This window comes from Prionailurus viverrinus, chromosome A3, assembly GCF_022837055.1.
Source record: "Prionailurus viverrinus isolate Anna chromosome A3, UM_Priviv_1.0, whole genome shotgun sequence".
In the NCBI taxonomy this organism is placed as follows: domain Eukaryota; kingdom Metazoa; phylum Chordata; class Mammalia; order Carnivora; family Felidae; genus Prionailurus; species Prionailurus viverrinus.
The window spans coordinates 65,955,569-65,973,357 of record NC_062563.1 but is presented as its reverse complement, the minus strand read 5'-3'; the positions used below and the strand labels follow the sequence as shown (position 1 = coordinate 65,973,357).

At 45.6% G+C, this 17,789-nt stretch overlaps 1 protein-coding gene across 6 annotated transcripts in view; it reads right to left on the bottom strand.

Annotated features, from left to right (window-relative positions):
• Positions 1-17,789, bottom strand: part of PRKCE (protein kinase C epsilon) — a 498,780-nt gene that overhangs the window by 182,309 nt on the left and 298,682 nt on the right. For all 6 annotated transcript variants that reach the window (XM_047852658.1, XM_047852662.1, XM_047852659.1 and 3 more), the window contains one exon: positions 1,996-2,155. In XM_047852658.1, coding sequence (XP_047708614.1) covers positions 1,996-2,155 — 160 coding nt within the window. The remainder of the gene's footprint in view (positions 1-1,995; positions 2,156-17,789) is intronic.

Below are 17,789 nucleotides of genomic sequence, written 5' to 3'. Positions count from 1 at the left end.
TCCCAAAAATAAATAAAAGTTGAAAAAAAAATTAAAAAAAAAAATAAATAAAATCGGCATCAGAGGGTAGACCCAGTGCTTGGGATGAATATAGAGTTTAGTTGGTATCAGGTCTTGGCTCCCTAGACAAACAGCCATTCCAGTGGGGCCATTAGTGTTCTGGAAAGCCACAAAGACTCTGTCTGCTCAAGGCAGGCCTTGATTAGTCAAACGTGCTGTTCCTTGTGGGTAATCATGTAGGCAGGCTGCAGCTTATAGATACATTTCCTGGGCATTCCAGAAGCAGTCAAGAGTTCCAGGTCAGTCTGTGGCCAGGACTAGGGGTTCAGTGTACTGTGTGGTGAAGGCCAATGTTAGAGGTTCCCTCCATGGCAGGCGTAGGGTTCCCTGGAGCAGGGTTTGGGTCAGCATGGATGGACAAGATGGACCATCTGGACCAATGGACACAGAACAATCCAACCAACCTGGCCTGGGTCCTGTCCTCAGTGAACCACCACCAAATGGCCAGGGGGCAATCTGCAATTCCCAGCCCAGCAAGAGCAGCCAGACGCCACTTGGGGGCAGTGCCTCAGGAAGCCTAGAACCCCATGGAGCTCACCATGGGCTCAGAGGAGAGCTCAATCCATAAATCTCAGCACCCACAGCCTACTCCCTCCAAACACACAACTTATGACCGAAATACAGAAAATGGAGGTCAGAGGGCAGAAGCAGCCTTGGGGGTGAAATGTGTCTGTGGGTGGGAGTGGGGTGTTATTTCTGCTTCCATCGAGTCGAGTTTGCTCTGATCTGCACCACCTCAGATGCCCATGCCAACCTCGGTGGCTAGTCCTGGAAAACCACAAGGACAAGACAAGCCACTCCTGGACATCTTGGGAATCAGGGGGGTCCTCAGAGTCCAATTCAAACATCCCCTGGCATGATCCATGCTGCAGACTGGCCTCACTCTTTCTCCGCCACACAGGATCCAAGTGTACTGGCAAACTTCAAGAGCTCAGAGAGGTTGCCAGAAAGGCTGGTGGGATGTCAGAAAAAGCTTTCAGTCGGGCCTCTGACACTTCACACCTGGGGGACGCCAGACTAGTGTTGTTTTCATTTCTGAGCCTTGGTACTGTTGTTAATGAAATGGGTTTGATAATACAAAGCTCATAGGACACCGGGAAGATTGAATTAGACATTTTCAGTGCCTAAGAGAAAGGCTGGCACATGGTAGGTATTCCTTAAAATCCCCCCTCCAATACCCAAGTGAGTGCCCCTTATCCTTCTCCACTTCCTCAAAAGGGTTACAACCTGTCTCTGCCTACCAAATCCCAGTCATCATGAAAAAAGAAATGCCACCTCCTCTAGGAAGCCTTCCCTGAGCACTCCAGCCAATGCTGTTCTCTCACTCCTCTGAAATCTGGCCACCCTGGTAGCACCACTGTTAGAACAGTTATTAACAACTGCTTGGAATTACAGGTATTGGCAATCAAGTATTTTTTAAGCTTTATAATGGAAAAACTCAGATGTATACAAAAATAAAGAGATAAATGTAACAGGCCTATCACCCACCTCCAACAATGATCAACACGTGGCCAGTGTTATGTCCTTTACCCCAAGCCCCTGTCCTCTCCTTCCAGATCATTTTTAAACAAATCCCAGACACCATATGATTTGTAAATAATTAAGCTTGTGTCTCTAAAAGAGAAGGATTCTTAAAAAAAAAAATACATCACAATATACCATTACTAGTTATAAACTTTTAACTCCTTAAACGTGATATGTGATATGATTCTAAGTATTAAGTCACCAGGAACCATGGTTTGTTCTTCCCATTTATCCCCCCTTCCCAAGCACCAAACATTCATTTAGCCTTCCAGAAAGGTCTCCTCCAATCAAATAGAGGACATAAAGGACATCAGCGCTTTAAAAATAAAGTTTCTATTCTCCAACACCGCTTCCCCGACTCCTTGCCTCAGAGAAGGCATAGCTAGAGGTTCCCGGGAGAGAGGGCCTTACCAGATAAAATCTCTGCAGTGAGAGCAGTAGGTGGGCTGCCGAAGGTAGGTGGCCATGAACTTGTGGCCGTTGACCTGGTGGACCCTGCGCCTGACGGCCCCCTGCCGCTTCCTGGGCCGCATGCGCTCCCTGAACACTCGCTCTTCATTGTCTTTAGGGGCTGGGGAAGGACAAGAGCAGAGAAGAAAACACAATCTGGGTTAGCACACCTCACAAGAGACCGCCCACCCCACTCTCGGTGCCTGGAGTGGGAGAGTCATGGGGGCAGCATTCACCAGCTGAGGGGCTCCGGGGTCTGAGCCTGACTGCCCAGCCCCAGCAAGGGAGCACCACTCAGGGCAGGAAGGCCCAAAGTGTGCCTTTCCCTGCACCAGTGGCGCCCTCCAAATCCATCCCAATCCCAGTCCTGCCCTGGTCCTGTGGCTGCTCCATCCCCCGGCTACAAGGGTGTGGGAACCCAAAGGCTCAAGGTGCACACTTTATTGCAGCTTCTTGCAGTGTGACCTTAGACAGCAGCGTTTCCCTGCCTGGAGCCTCTGAAGGCCTGGCCCTCTGTAAATGGGAATAACAGTGCTGAAAACACAGGGTGCTGTGGAGTAGGTGGTGTGAGCCCTCTGCACCCAGCTGCCTGGCCCAGAGAAGCAGCCACCAAATCTGACTTTTCTTCCTTCCCCTCTTCCAGCCTAGGACAACCAGGAGCCTTTTCCCGAAGGTCAAAAGGAAAGGGAAATATAACACTGTAAGAGCGGTTTTCCAGAAGGCTCAAGACCCACCACCGTGGACTTGAAGACCTCACTGGAGACAAAAGGACTGTCCCCATTTCTTCCTTCCTTCCACAGGAGAGGTTGCTGCAAACCTAAGTAAGTCCTGCAAGGGGGCTAATAAATGACAACAACAACAATAGTGATTGTTATGGACCGAATGCTTATGTCTCCCCACTGCCCAACTCACATGCTGATGCTCTACCCTCCAATGAGATGCGGTCATGATGGTGGGATTCCCAGAATGGGGTTAGTGCCCTTAGAAGAGGAAGAGACGTGAGCTCTCTATTTTATGAAGACACGGCAAGAAGGTGGGTGTCTACAAGGCGGGAAGAGGGCCCTCACCTGACCATGCTGGCACCTTGATCTCAGACTCACAGCCTCCAAAACTATGAGAAATACATTTCCACTGTCGAAACCACCCCGTCTATGGCATTTTGTCATGGGAGCCCAGCAGATTAGTACAATGATAATAACGGCTAATGCTCACAGAGGGCTTACTCTGTGGCAGGTGCTCACTGAATCCTTACAACCACCCTTTCTTGAAGGATACTGATAGCATCCCCCCTTCATAGGTGTGCCAACTGAGGAATAGAGAGTTCATGTCTCCTGTTCTCGCAAACACAGCTACCAAGTGGTGGAGCCCAGGTTCTAACCCAGACAGCGGGGAGAAGCCACCGTTCCACTGTCTACACATTGCTTTGGGGGACAGCCCACTTTCCCAACAGCAAAGCCTCAAAGCTCTCATAACACAAGGGCTGAGTTGCCTTTAGCTTCTCCAAGGGTAGGGAAGGTAGGCTCTACTCTCCTGCCTGGTTCCCAGTACTAGTGCAGGCCCTGGAAGGTTGCCTACATGGCACTGAAAAAGCTCCATGCTCCCAAAAGTCCCCCCATGCTCAATATGCCACCGTGGCAGTACCATTACCGGGGAGAAGAAAAACGGCTCCTCCCAGACCCCTTTGAAAATAAGGTTCTTTGCAATGGAGGGCACCTGTGTGAGCCAAACAGCTGCTGACTCCAAGGGCAGCTGTGGGGTCAAGCCAGAGAGGGGAGGGGTGGAGGGACATAAAACTGGAGGGAAAGGCAAGACAGAAGCACATGCCCAGTGTGGGCTTTTAGAGGGAAGCAGCCTCCAAGCAGACAGGCAGAGCTGCTGATCCCCAGCACAGACCCTGAGACCCCGATGGGGGTCTGCCTGCGGACCCCCCCACTTCCTGGCCCCCAGCCTGCCTGGGTCCCCTTTCTAACTGGTGCTTATTATTTCAAAAAGTCTCTGACACAGAAAGATATGGAATATGGAAAGCCCACCTCCTACCCTGCCACAGCCTAGGGACCAAGACCCAGGTGACCAAATTCTTATGGGGACATCCCAGCTGTTTTATTTTATTTTTTTAATTTACTTTTCCAGTTCTGTTTTAACACAGAGACATGCACACACACACACACACACACACACACACACACACACACATACACACACACATATACACACACACGAAGAAATCTGGCAACTATCACCCAGTTGTGCAATGATAGGTGACTTCCTTTTCTGCTTCCTACTTTTCACTGCATTCAGAATATTCTACCATTTTTATAAGGAGGAAAAAAAAAACATGGTTAATAAAAAAAAAAAAAAGAATCTATGCAGCCCTTACTTGCTACAAATCTCATCTACAAAAATCCAGACGCCAATTTCCAGGCCCGGGCAGCTGAGGCCAGAGGATGGAAATTCTCTGCAAAAGGCAACCTCTAACTGCCTTCACCGGATTCCCCATGGGACACGTTGAAATAGTAAGTTGGCCTCCTATTGCATTTAAGGTGCAATTTGATTTGCAAATCCCTCAAGCTTACTAATCATTTTGACCCTGGAACGTTGTGTTTTCAGTGAAACTCATGATGAGTCCAATCTAGTTTCCTCAAGGGAGTCCTGCTGGAACGGGGGTTACAGGTATCCCTGAGGGTCTCATTTCTCAACTTTTTACAGAAATGACCAGGGACCAAATCAAACTTCTAGACTCTGTTTCCAATGATTTGATACGTTAACACAGCATCCCATTAATTTAACCCCACCGATTTTTAAAGATCTCTTGGAGGGGTGCACTCAGAGAGAAGCTGTTTAATGTCTGTGGCGGGTGAGGGGAGGGTCCTGGGGACAGGTTAGACAGACAGCCAAGATAATTCCCCTTAGTCTGATTGTCAGACTGAACTTTCCCCCAAAGGTTCTGCCACTCCTGCCCCCAGAGCACATCCACACTGCCTCATGAGTTACATTCTGTGTCAAAGATGTGTGAAAACAGAAGGCTATAGGAGGGGAAGAACACAGGTAAACCTCATGCTCCCTTGAGGACCTCCCCACCTGCCATGTACACAGTAGTAGTTGGACAGGCAATAGGAGAAAGGGGACGGGGCCCCTGGTCGGTCAGCACACTCACTCCCACATTCCTCTGGACAGGGAAGCCGAGGGTCCGGCCAGAGCATCTCTGTGCCTGTCACCCACATGCCTGGATCATGAGGGGAGCCGCAGGGCTCCTCGGCCCCACAGAACCTCCCTGCCGGGCCTGGAGTCACCAGCAGAAACCGGTCCCTTGAGCATTTCCTGCTGCTGTCAAGGGTCTCAATTAAAATGCAGTTCCTGTGGGATAATGCACCTGTGGGGTAATGCATCACACACGTGTATATGTGAGTGTGTGGTGTGAGTGTGACAGGATTTATAAATGTATACAGATGTGTATATAAAAATCAGTTAATAGATTAGATATTAAATATATCATGAATAATTTCTATTATTTATAGACATACATAATAATACAGACCAATAAAGTATTACATTTATTTACATCATGAACATAGTATAACCGTATATTATAATTACAATATTAATATTATGATCATGTTTTAATCATAATACTATTAATATAGAGTATATAATAGGATATACACCTATGTAGTTTGGCTAAACCATTTGAAGGTGACAAACACAGTGACACCTTATCCCTAAATACTTTAGCCTTCATCTCCTGAGAACAAAGCCATTCTCCTACATAACCACAGTATTAGAGTCAGGAAATTGAACATTGCTGTAACGTTATCTAACATATAGTTCATTTTCAAATCTCTCCAATTGTCCTCCCCCAAAATACCTCTTATAGTTGTTGGGGCTTTAAATTTTTTCAGAAGCTACTTAGAGCTCGTGCCTTGCATTTAGTTGCTGTGTCTCTTTAGCCTTCTTAATCTAGAACAGCTTTGTTTTCTTTTTATGACACATTTGTGTCGTCTTATGGAATGTTCCACATTCTGGATTTGTCTCTTTCCTCCTGATTAGCTTCAAGTTAAATGGCAAGTATACCACAGAGGTCTATGTATCAACACATCCAAATATATCCATTAAGATCCCTAGAGACAACTGTGTAAATGACATGAGCATAAAATTTATGGGGGAGATACAAAATATTCACTCTTCCTAGGAATTTTTAAAATGCAAAGCAGACAGTCTTGACATACCGCTGACTTACCATATAATACCTAATAAAGAAACAAATTTGCTTTAAAATGGTATTATCCACAGTATACCTACACAATGTGACATAACATTTCCAAAAGTGATATTATAATAATAGCAAATACCACAAAGAGACTCACATCTTTTCATTTGAGTTCCTTAGCTATTAACTCTAAGTCAATAATTAAACTAAAAGCTATGTAATTTACAGATGTTCCCCATCGCATATCTAATTTGGCCAACAAACAGATAACTTGATTGTCTAACATTAAGAGAATGGTCTAGGGGTGCCTGGGTGGCTCAGTCAGTTAAGTGTCATACTTGAGCTCAGGTCATGATCTCACAGCTCATGGGTTCGAGTCTTGCATCTGGCTCTCTGCTGACAGCTCAGAGCCTGGAGCCTGCTTTGGATACTGTGTCTCCCTCCCTCTCTCTCTCTCTGTCCCTCCCCTACTTGTGCTCTCTCTCCCAAAAATAAATACATAAACATTTTTTTAAAAAGAGAGAGAATGGTCTAATGAATTATATTACATCTATAGCAATTTAAAAATGGTAAGTGGAGACTATGTAGGAACATGGGGAAATGTGATAGAATACTGTAAACAGAATTCACAAGAGCACAAACCTATGGAAAACACATCTGCAGGTTGAAGGTAACAAAAGTGAGAGTCCCTATGCTCTACTAGGATTATGGGTTTATGTATTGTACATAGTGTTTGAAAACAATGTTCTCTAATGTCCCTTAATGACTTTTAAAAGCAGTTCTCTGTGCCTAAGGGTCCTTTGTGCTGCGTAAGCGGGATGCTGCCTGGCATGAATGAGGAGACAGGCTGCAGTGCAAAGGGGGACAGGACAGATTTCATCAGCTTCACAGCCGCCCGTGCTTCTAAACTGAGCAAAGAGTCACCCTGACCTGCCTCCCGACGCCCGCTCCGAAGGATGCTCACTGCTGTCACTGGATGCACCCAACTACGCCCACCTGGTGGGACCCTTCGTTTGCAGCAGCCCCAGAGGCAAAATCAGGCTAGTTTTCCTCCCAGAACCCCCATCTGTCCCTTTCCAGATCCTTTGTTTTATGGGTGCATCTGCCGCACAGCAGAAGGGGAGACCGTAAGTCACGGAGAGACCAACAAAAAGCTGGATCACTTCTGCCAAACTTTCTGTGGAAACGCAGATTTGGTCGGTCAGGTATAATGACAAGAGTTCACAGAGGCATCAAGCGAAGCAGCGAATCCTCTGGAGCAACCCTGAGATCCTCTGTAACCTCAGCCTCCAGCAACATTCTTGGCAGGTTTCCCGCGTGGTTCGATTAGTCTATCAACTTCAGGCTCTTAGGAGCTTTACACGATGAGCATCCTATGGCCTCCATGCTCAGAAGAATCTAGGACAGCCTGCAGGCAGGTGACAGAGCAGCAAAAAGAGCCGACGCGTTGCAGTTACGACTCTGTTAGTCTCTCCTCAACTGGCCCCTTTTCCCGGGGCTGAGACCTCCCTGTTGCAACCACAGGGACACTCTTGCACACAGAGAAAAGCAGCTCCTGGCACCAGTCTGATCGTTGAAGATCTCACTGCTCCGCCATGTCCTCCCTCACCCCACCTCACCACCTCTTACACAAAAAGGGAGCTGGCTTGACAGGACTGAACACCATCCCCTACGTGAGGTGACAGACACCCTTCACCTCCACACACCTGGGATATCTTTCAGTTTAAGAATACCGAGCAGGGAATTTCTGACAGGCCCAGACCTATGAACACCTGGATGCCAGTACTTCCTTCCAGGTCACATGTAGCAAGGACGGCCAAACCCAAGGATCGACCCTGCCCAAGACCCTTGACCAGAAGCCTGGACCAGACTGACCAATATGCATGACCAGCAGCCTCTGGGTACCACTGCTGTTCTTCACCAAAGGACAGTCACCTATCCTTATGCTCAGGGGCACACGGGGGTCTTTTCCACAAGCAAGTAGCTGTGGGGTCGTCTTTATTTTTTTCTGACTTCTCTCTTTTGACCTCTTCTGCCAATATGGTTGAACTAGGCATTAGGAGACCAGACAAATGTTGCCTCTGCCCCAAACTTGCTTTATGTTCTAGACCAATTCATTCAATGTCTTTGGGCTTCTGCTTTCTTATCTAACAAGCAGGGGTAATGCAATGGCTCAGCCTAAACCCCAAGCTCATGTGCTTCTCTTTTTCTTCCTGGTGCGAACACAATACCTCCTTACTGCGGGGGTGGGGGGTGAAACAGCCTCACTCCCCACCCTGCGAAACCTGCTCAGTCACCCCCTAATTGCCCCACCCTGCTGGGGCCCAGCTGCCTCCAGATGTTCCACACCTGTCACTGTGAGTAAGAGAGAGTCAGCATTATCTCTCCCCACCCCATCCATTAGGAGCTTTAGAAAAACAACTCCATCTTCAGACTTGGCAAGCTTCCAGGAAGGTTGGGCTGGGCGAGGGACACTGACTCAGTTCTGGGACTCAGTGAGAAATGTAACGGGTTTGGGGAAAGGCTGGGGACCTTCTCAGAAGGCTTTTCTTAGAAGCCAAGCCAAGAATGAATCCAGTCCTCAAAGGCAGGTAATTTCACAATACAAAGAAAACTCAACCATCCTTGTAGTTTTGGTCTAAGTAACTGTCAAACCTGAGAAATGGGAAGCTGAAAAATAACAGCTACAATTTATGGGGCCCCTGCCATGTGCTGAGTACCATTCTAAGCACCTCATATCCATGAAATACTATTCTGTGCCCATGAGGTACTGTTACATACACATGAAGTGCTGTTCCATATTCATGAGGTACTATTACATATCCATGAGGTGCTGTTACATACACATGAGGTACTGTTCCATATTCATGAGGTACTGTTACATATCCATGAGGTGCCATTACATACACATGAGATATTATTGCATACACATGAGATATGTAAGCAACTTACATACATCCTCTAATACTAAGGAGTGGTATTATTATCGACTTACAGACAAAGAAACCAAACCTTCAAGAGACTAAATAACTTATTTGTTGAAGGTCATACAGTTAATAAACAGTAAACATCAGTTCAGAAATTCCCACCTTGGCCCATCCAGTCACACCTCCCAAGGATGGAGGGATGGCCCGGGGGTCCCACTTGTACCCAACTGTGTGGACAGAAGTCACCTCCTGCTGCTGCCCACCTCCCTGTCCACACGTCCACCTCTGCTCTCGTCTGGAGACGTAGGAAAGGAAGCTTAAAGGGACTGATGAGTTCATGATCCACCCACATGATGGCATTTAATGCAGTGGTTTAAAAAAGGCAGATATGCTTAATCCATCAAGAAACAATAAATAGAAAAAAGAAAACTAAGAAATGTGTGTATAGTCTGTACGTATATAATGAGAAAGAGAAAAGGATAAGCATACTCATACAACATAAGTGAAAAGACACACTGAAAATCTTCGAAGGGAATACAATAAACCGTTCATCTAAAAACGTTTTCTATGTGGATAATGGATATCAGGCACTGTTCTGGACACAGACTCCACACCACAAAGGATGGCCTGTGGCCACTCTCTCAATTATTGCCCTCGGATATTCTAGATTTGGTCCTTAATACACAGATCTCCACTAACAAAGCAACAAATACAAGGTTATTCCAGACAACGGTGGTTATGGCTTGGGGGGAGTGCCTAATAGAAGCCAGACAGAACCCTTCCCATTCTGTCTCTGAGGGGTTAATTTTCCCCCTCAATAATTCTCTGGTCTGCCTTTATGGACTTATTGGTGAAAAGATACAAGATAAATGGAAAGAAGACAAAACCACGCTTCCCCCAAAACTAGGTACTGAAAATCAAAGAAGCAGTGACTTTTCTTTTTTATTTGCCATGAGGAAAATAGGTTATAATATTTTCAAGTGGAATTAATGCTTCATGAGCATGAGTTTTAAGTATTAAGTAAATATTTATGTGATGCCAGAGAATATGTTCTACATGCTGTACTCACACAATAAAGAAAATTTCTGTTCAAAACAGGAAAGAGGAAACAATTAACTCCCAGGGAGAGATTACTCCATGCTATCTATATCTTCCCAGAGAGTCACACAAGGAGAATCGGAGATATCTGAGGGCGGAGGCTTGCTGTTGTCTACATGTTTTATTCGGTGTGGAATCTAATCAGAAGAGCACTGGGGGCATTTCAAGATTAGCATCTCAAATGTAATAGAAACTATTTCTTCTTTCTCTGCTTTCTGAATGATCTGTCCTGTGTTTATTGCAGAGTCTGAGCTCTGTCCACATAGTAAAATAAAACTTAAGCTGGTTTGTGCTTTGTAGGGAGAAAATGTGAAAGAATCAGACGCTGATAGGTTAGGGAGAGAGCAGAGTATAAGGTGAGGTGGAGGGGCGCCTGGGTGGCTCAGTTGGTTGAGTGTCCGACTTTGGCTCAGGTCATGACCTCAAGGTTCATGACTTCGAGCCCCATGTCAGGCTCTACGTGGACAGCTCAGAGCCTGGAGCCTGCTTCGGATTCTGTGTCTCCCTCTCTCTCTGTCCCTCCTCTGATCGTGCTCTGTCTCTCTCTGCCTCTCAAAAAATAAAGAAACGTAAGAAAAAAAAAAATTCAAAGTGAGGTGGAAAACATGCTGATGGCCAGACAGTGGGATGATGATCACTGAGGGAGAATGGGGAGGGTGACCCCCACCCAATCCCACCACCCATGTTCTGATGCAAAGCACACACATGAACACAGAGAACCATTGGACAGCAGCAATGTCACTTAAGCATGGAATGTGCTCCCCTCCTGCCCTTCTGTATTCATTCATTCACTCACTCATTCATTCCCTCTCTCCCTCCTCCATCCATTCAAAATTACATACTGGAGTTACACTGGAACTTCACTGCATGCCTCTGGAACCCAGGAGAAGTCACTACTTGCCAGGAGGAAACCACAGAGCAAAACCCTCCAGGCAGACCTGCTAAAAACTCCAAGAACTTTCCCAGCCCGGGAAATCAGCCAAGTGGGGCACCAGCCAAGGGTGGGGCGAGAGGCCCCGCGGGTGCCAGTGACAGTCCTGTGATTCAGATCGCAGGAAATAGAGCTGCTGCCGCATTCCTGGGCACCTGAGCCCTAACGGAGCTTATGTCCATGAGGTTCCGTACTGCCCACTGTTCATGTTTCTAAAATACTGTATTGAAAAAGGCCTGTGGGAGAATAGTGGCAGAAGTCTGTCTCGGCAGGGCGTCCGTCCACTCCCAGGTGCTAACTGGTTATTGTGGAGAGGAGTGTCAGAGAAGGGGTGTCAATGCCAAGTGAAGGCTGGCTCCCACCTGCCTTCAAATATATAATAAGCCTTCTAATGCCACAGTCACCCCCACCAAAAATGTTATGGGGTGTTATAAAAAGCCCACACACATCCAGTGTTGTTGATATCAGCCCTTCCGCATCATCTGGTCAGCAGTAGGCAGAGCTCAGAAAGGTTTGAGCACAGTAAACTACCAGTCATAATCTCTAGTGCCCCAGGGCCCCTAGCTACCTCATCCTGGGCTCCACCCAGCTTCTCAAAAGTGCCTGTACCATTTTCAAAGACATCAACAATAAACTAACTCTGTCTTCTCCAACCTTCTTCTTTGCTAAGGTAGTTTTGAGTGCTTGCTAATGAAGTTAAAGTTCAAAAGACAGCCCACATCCTGTCCCTGAGTGATCTGGAGTCCCAGGCAGGGGTCCCAGGAAGCTGGCTAGGTGGGTAGGTCTTGTTACACTGGCAGGAGAGAAGGAGTGTTTCAGGGAACTAAAAGATGGAAAGAAGAAAATAAAAGGCAATGTAAGAATGGCAGGACAAAGGAGCTGGAGCAAAAAAATAAAAAGAGGTAAAGATGATTGTGAAGTCACAAAATCCAGGCTGGTAATGGGCTAAATGAAGGCCACCCCTTCCCAGGAAGTTGAGGGCTTTGTCTTAAGTACTCGATCCACCTTCGCCAGCCCTTTGGTCCTTGCCCACCAAGAAGCGAGCTCACCTTCCTTCCACCCTCCCTCTTGGAAGCCCAGCCCAGTCCAGGCCCCAGGGCATGTCACGCAAGAAGCTTAACACAAGTGAACAAGCCCCATGTCTTTCTACTGAAACAGCTATAAGGGCCCCAGCTCTTGTGGAACTTGGATGTTTTCCCCTGGCTCTGAAACCCTGCTTAAACTTGTGCTTTCAAATTTTATGTTCCATTAAGAGTGTGACCAAAACTCTGCACGTGGAGAGAGGGATGAACAGGTCAAAAGCAATAATGCTTTTGTTATGAACTGAAAGCATCCCATAATCCAACCCATGCTCCTTTAAGTTGCGTGCATGTGCTCTTCTGTGCCAGAGGTCTCTCTCCCACCCTCCCCCCACCCCCTGCTCCGGGTATTCTCCCCAACCAGGGGACACTGCAGTCGAGGAAACCTAATAAATCCCCAGTCACTGCTTCTTAGGGCCTCGGAAACTCCTATCTCCCCCTCAGCTGTCTTTCCTAGTGATATGGGAATGTTGGGAAAAGAACAGTCACTATTGTGAGGGGAAAAAAAAATGTTTTTCTAATAACTCTGTCAAACAACAGAGCCATTCATTGAAGTTTGGGCCCTGTATATATAAACTCCCATACAAAGAAAACAAAAACTGCCGAGAGGAAAAGAGGTGTTGGGGGTGGGGGGTGGGGAGATCTTCTTTTGTTCCAGTTTAATGAACATAAGAAAATATTTTGAGGCCACAGATGCTGAAGGGTGATCCAGTTAGCTTAGGCCTTGGTGCTAATGAAATCCAAGTGAGGATCAAATTCTCCAAGTAAGTGAGTTATCTTTGTCCACAGGCAAATGTTTTTGGCCACAGGCTCTGCCTTGAATCTCAGTAACTTCTTGCCCGTATATATTCTTGGTCACCGAGCCCCGGGAAAGAAGTGGTTATGGCTCAATATTATCCAACCTCTGTTCTAAAAACATAACTCCCATCCTACACCCTACTACCTCTGGGCAGCCCAAAAGTTACGTCTTTGCTTATAGAAGGTGGTACTTTCCTAATCTGGAAATCTGGGTCACGCATACAGTGCAGCAACCTCCCTGAATTTTCATTAGGGCTTGGCTTAGCAGTAACTGAGACTATGCAGCAAGGGTTAAGCTGAGGTTAAGGTCTATCACATATTTAAGAGTCAAGAACCACTGGTGATGGATTAGCATTGCCCCTGGCCAAAGCACATCTCTGCCACATCTCTGAAGTGCGAGTGAGTCTGGTTATCCCTTACTAGGTCATGAGATGCCTAAGAGGAGAGAATTGAAATGCATCTAGAAGAAAGTGGTAAAAAGGAATTTTAGTTTCTGGCAGAAATAAGAAAGGGTTGAATGAGAGGTATCGTAGCCAATCTCCAAGATGACCCCTAGTGATCCCTGCCTCCCGATACTCACACCTTTGTGTAGCCCCCTCCTACAATGAATAGAAGCAACCTGCTGACTTATATAACCAAAAAGATTTTGTAGACTATGACTTCTGAGGCTAGGTCATAAAAGACATTGCAGGTTCCACCTTGTTCTCCCTTGGGTCACTCGCTCTGGGGAAAGCCGGCTGCCATGTCAACAGAACACTCAAGAAACCCTAGAGCAAGATCCATTTGGTAGGAAACCAAAGCCCCCTGCACACAGTCAACCCTGAATCGTGAACCATGTGTGTCAGCCATGTTGGAAGTGGATCTGGCAGCTGACCAAAGCCCTGGCCAACATCCCATTGCAACCTCCTGAGAGACCGTGGGCCAGAACCATCCAACCTAAAGTTGCTCCTGAATCCCTGGCCCCCAGAAACTGTGTGAGATAACACATGTTAATTCTTGCCTGCTAAATTTAAGCTGCTAAATTTGTGGTAATTTGTTGCATATCAACAGATACCTAATTCAAGAGGTAAAAGATAAGCCAAGCAGAAGAGGTATAAGGTCAACATCAGAAGGAATCATTTTTTACTTGTGAGAATCGGTCATTCACTCAATCAGTGTTTACTAAGTGCCTCTTAGATGCTAGGCACTGTGTACTTTGTGTTACACACCTATCCTGCCTATGGAGAGAGAGGGGAGAAGAATAAATACTAACAGGACAGACTATATCAGATTGCTGTCACATGGATCCCAGAGTCTGTGTGAAAGCAAGTTTGGCTGACCTGGCTCTTGAATCTGGGAATTCAGAGATATGTACTGCATAAGCTTTATCCTTTAAGTGTGAGGCTTTAACCCTGTTAAACCCTTAGATCCTCTGGGAGGGCCCTCATGAGTTTAGTTTGTGAATCTCAGATCCTGTTGGGAGAGGTCAAGCTGGGAAGGGAGGAAATTGTGCTTCATGAAAAGGGGGAGGACCTAGAGAGAGTGGTGGCAAGAGACACATTTTGGAAAGTTCATATCCAAGGCTGGTGAGTGCTTGGCGCATCTAAAGCAAAATATGAAATCTATTTTTTTTTAATCTAAAACTCAGGGTGCCTGGGTGGCTCAGTCAATTGAGTGTCTGACTTCAATTCAGATCATGATCTTGTGGCTCGTGAGTTCCAGCCCCATGTCAGGCTCTGTGCTGACAGCTCAGAGCCTGGAGCCTGGAGCCTGCTTCAGATTCTGTGTCTCCCTCTCTCTCTGCCCCTCCCCACCTTGTTTTCTCTCTCTCTCTCTCAAAAATTAATATATTTTTTTTTAATTCTAAGAATCATGGTGAGCACTGAGTAATGTATAGGATTGTTGAATCATTCATTATATTGTATACCTGAAACTAATATCACACTGTATGTTAACTATACTTGAATTTAAAAAATAAATTTAAAAATAATAGAACTTATTTACTGCACAATAACTTCTCAAAAGGGTCCTCAGGATTGCCATTATTACCTGCACTCTACAAATGAGGGGTAAGAAAATCTAAGTGACTCACCCAAGGGTGCGTAGTTATTACGTGGTACAGCCTGATTTTGCATCAAGGTCTCTCTGGCTCCAAAGTTCATGGTTTCCCCACCATATCTCACATGTTAAAGAATATGAAATGGGACATTCCCCCAAGTCTTCCCCTTTCATCTCATATGGAAACTAGGGAAAACACAAGAAAATTCAAGCATGCTGTTCATATTTCTCTAACAGGTGGCTCATAGATTTTTTTTTTTTAGTGAACTTTCCTTCTTAAATGCTGTAAATGAAAAAACACTACGTGAAAAATTATTAGCAGATTGGAAAGGGAGAGGCCAATTTCTTTCAAGTGAATATGGGGTTTGATGAGAAATTCTGAACGTTGTTTTGGAAACCAGACCGCCGGCAAACTAACAGAAAATGCAAACTCACAAAGACAACTAACTCACTTTCATATATACACCAGGGAGCATAAGGGAGTGACAGAAAGACCAGAGACCCCACTTTGGGTCTATTTGTACTGATCCAGTTAGGTCATCCAGAATTTTGAAAAGCAGGAGGAGATGTGAGGTATGATGCAGGGACAAATGCAATCACTACATAGGCAACAACCTTCTGGAACAAAAGGTTTGTATTCACTCAAGTCAAGCAAGGAAGCAAGTTTCAGTTCTAAGTGTTCCCCAAATCTGACCCAAGTCATTTAGTGTCCAGCAGGAACACTGGTCATGGATAAAAAGTCTATTCTTTTCCCCAGGTCGGTCCCCTCCTCAATCCTGAGGCTACAAACATGGAAATTTAATGCTGCTGTTTTGTTTCATTTTAATAAAAATCATCCTCTTTTTCCAAACACAGCAGTCAACAAAGGCTCAGTTCGAATCTATTACTGGAAAATTAAAAGTGAGAGGTTAAAATATCGTGTGTGTTTAAGGTAGAGAACTAACATGAAAATATGACATTGTATATTTTGCTCTTTTAAACCATTTTCCTGAGGGGAAAAAGCTTGCAGTGTTGAAGATGGCATCCCTCCTGTATTCCGCAGCTGCTCTGGCCTCTCTGGCTGTAGCCTGTACCAGACCATCTGTGGAAAGGCCACCTCTTCCTGCATTTGCCGCCCAACACGGGAAGAACAGGGCGACAATTTTCCTCTTGCAGTCAGGAAGTTTGAGGCTTTTTCATGTTTATTTATTTTTGAGAGAGAGAGAGTGCAAGTTGGAGAGGGGCAGAGAGAGAGGGGAACAGAAGGTCCAAGCTGGCTCCGTGCTGACAGCAGTGAGCCCGATGCAAGGCTCGAACTTACGAACTGTAAGATCATGATCTGAGCCGAAGCCAGACGCCTGACTGAGCCAACCAGGTACCCCAAGTTTGAAGCTTTTTAAAAGCTTACACAATAGTCCCCCCTTATTTGCAGTCAAGAAAACCCCAGTTGACTTTTGGGTGGGGAGGACCTGGCACTTGACACTCACTAACCAGAAGAACCTTAACCTATCAACCTGATATGCACACCCATTAGATCCCTGACTTGGGTCTATCTGAAGTTAGTGTCTTGCTTGAAAACCTTTCTCGATATCAGAAATGCCCTCTCATTCCTCAAAGGGAACCTCATTTCCTGTTGGAGTGTGATGGCCACAGGAGTTCAGAGAAACATTTTAAGGGCAGGAAGGAAGGGAAAAAAGAATCTCTTTCAGATAGACAAGAGCCACGGTCTCTGGTCCAATCTGAATGAGAACACAGAAGAACCTGATTAAGCCCATTAACATTATTCCACCATTATTTTCTTCTAAATGACCTAAATTCTGAGATCTTCACCTCCTTAAAAAAAAAAACAAAAACAAAAACAAAAACAAAAAAAACAAAAAAACTGTGTTTCTCAAACTTCAGCATGCATCAGAATTACTTGGAGGGCTTCCTGAACACACGCTGTTGGATTCCATCCCCAGGGTTTCTAATTCAGCAGGTTTGGGGAGGCCCTGAGGATTTCATTTCTGACCAGCACACAGGTGATGCTAACGCTGCTGGTCTGGGACCACATTTTGAGGACTGTCTAGACCACATTAGGCGCCTTATCTGAATCACTGAAAAGTGCTACACTTACTTATCCAAAAGGGTTAGGGCCCTGCTAAGAATGTAGAAAGACCATCACTCCCACCGCTGCGATAAAAAATAGACAAACAGAACAAGGAAACAGAATAGAGCCCAGACATTAGTCCACACATACATGCTCAACTGACTTTCAACAAAGGTAGTAAGGCAATTCGATGGAGAAACTGTAGTCCTGTTCAACAAACAGGACTGTAACAATTGGATACCGGTATGCAAAAATAAACTCAAGATAGAGGATAGACAGAAATGTAACAACTATTACATATCTGGAGGAAAATAATCTCTGAGACCTTGGGATTAGGTAAATATTAGATACGACACCAAAAGCACAATTCATAAAAGACTGCAAATTTGAACTTCACCAAAATTAGTAGTAGCTGCTGTTCACAAGACATCGTTAAGAGAATAAAAAGGCAAGTCCCCAACCTGAAAAAAATAATTGCAAATTGCACATATGGGAAAGCACTCAGGTCTAGAATATATCAAGAGCTCCCAAAACTTGATAGTAAGGAAACAGTCCAATAAAAAATGACCTCAGATTTGAAAGACACCACACCAAAAAAGACATACAGATGTCA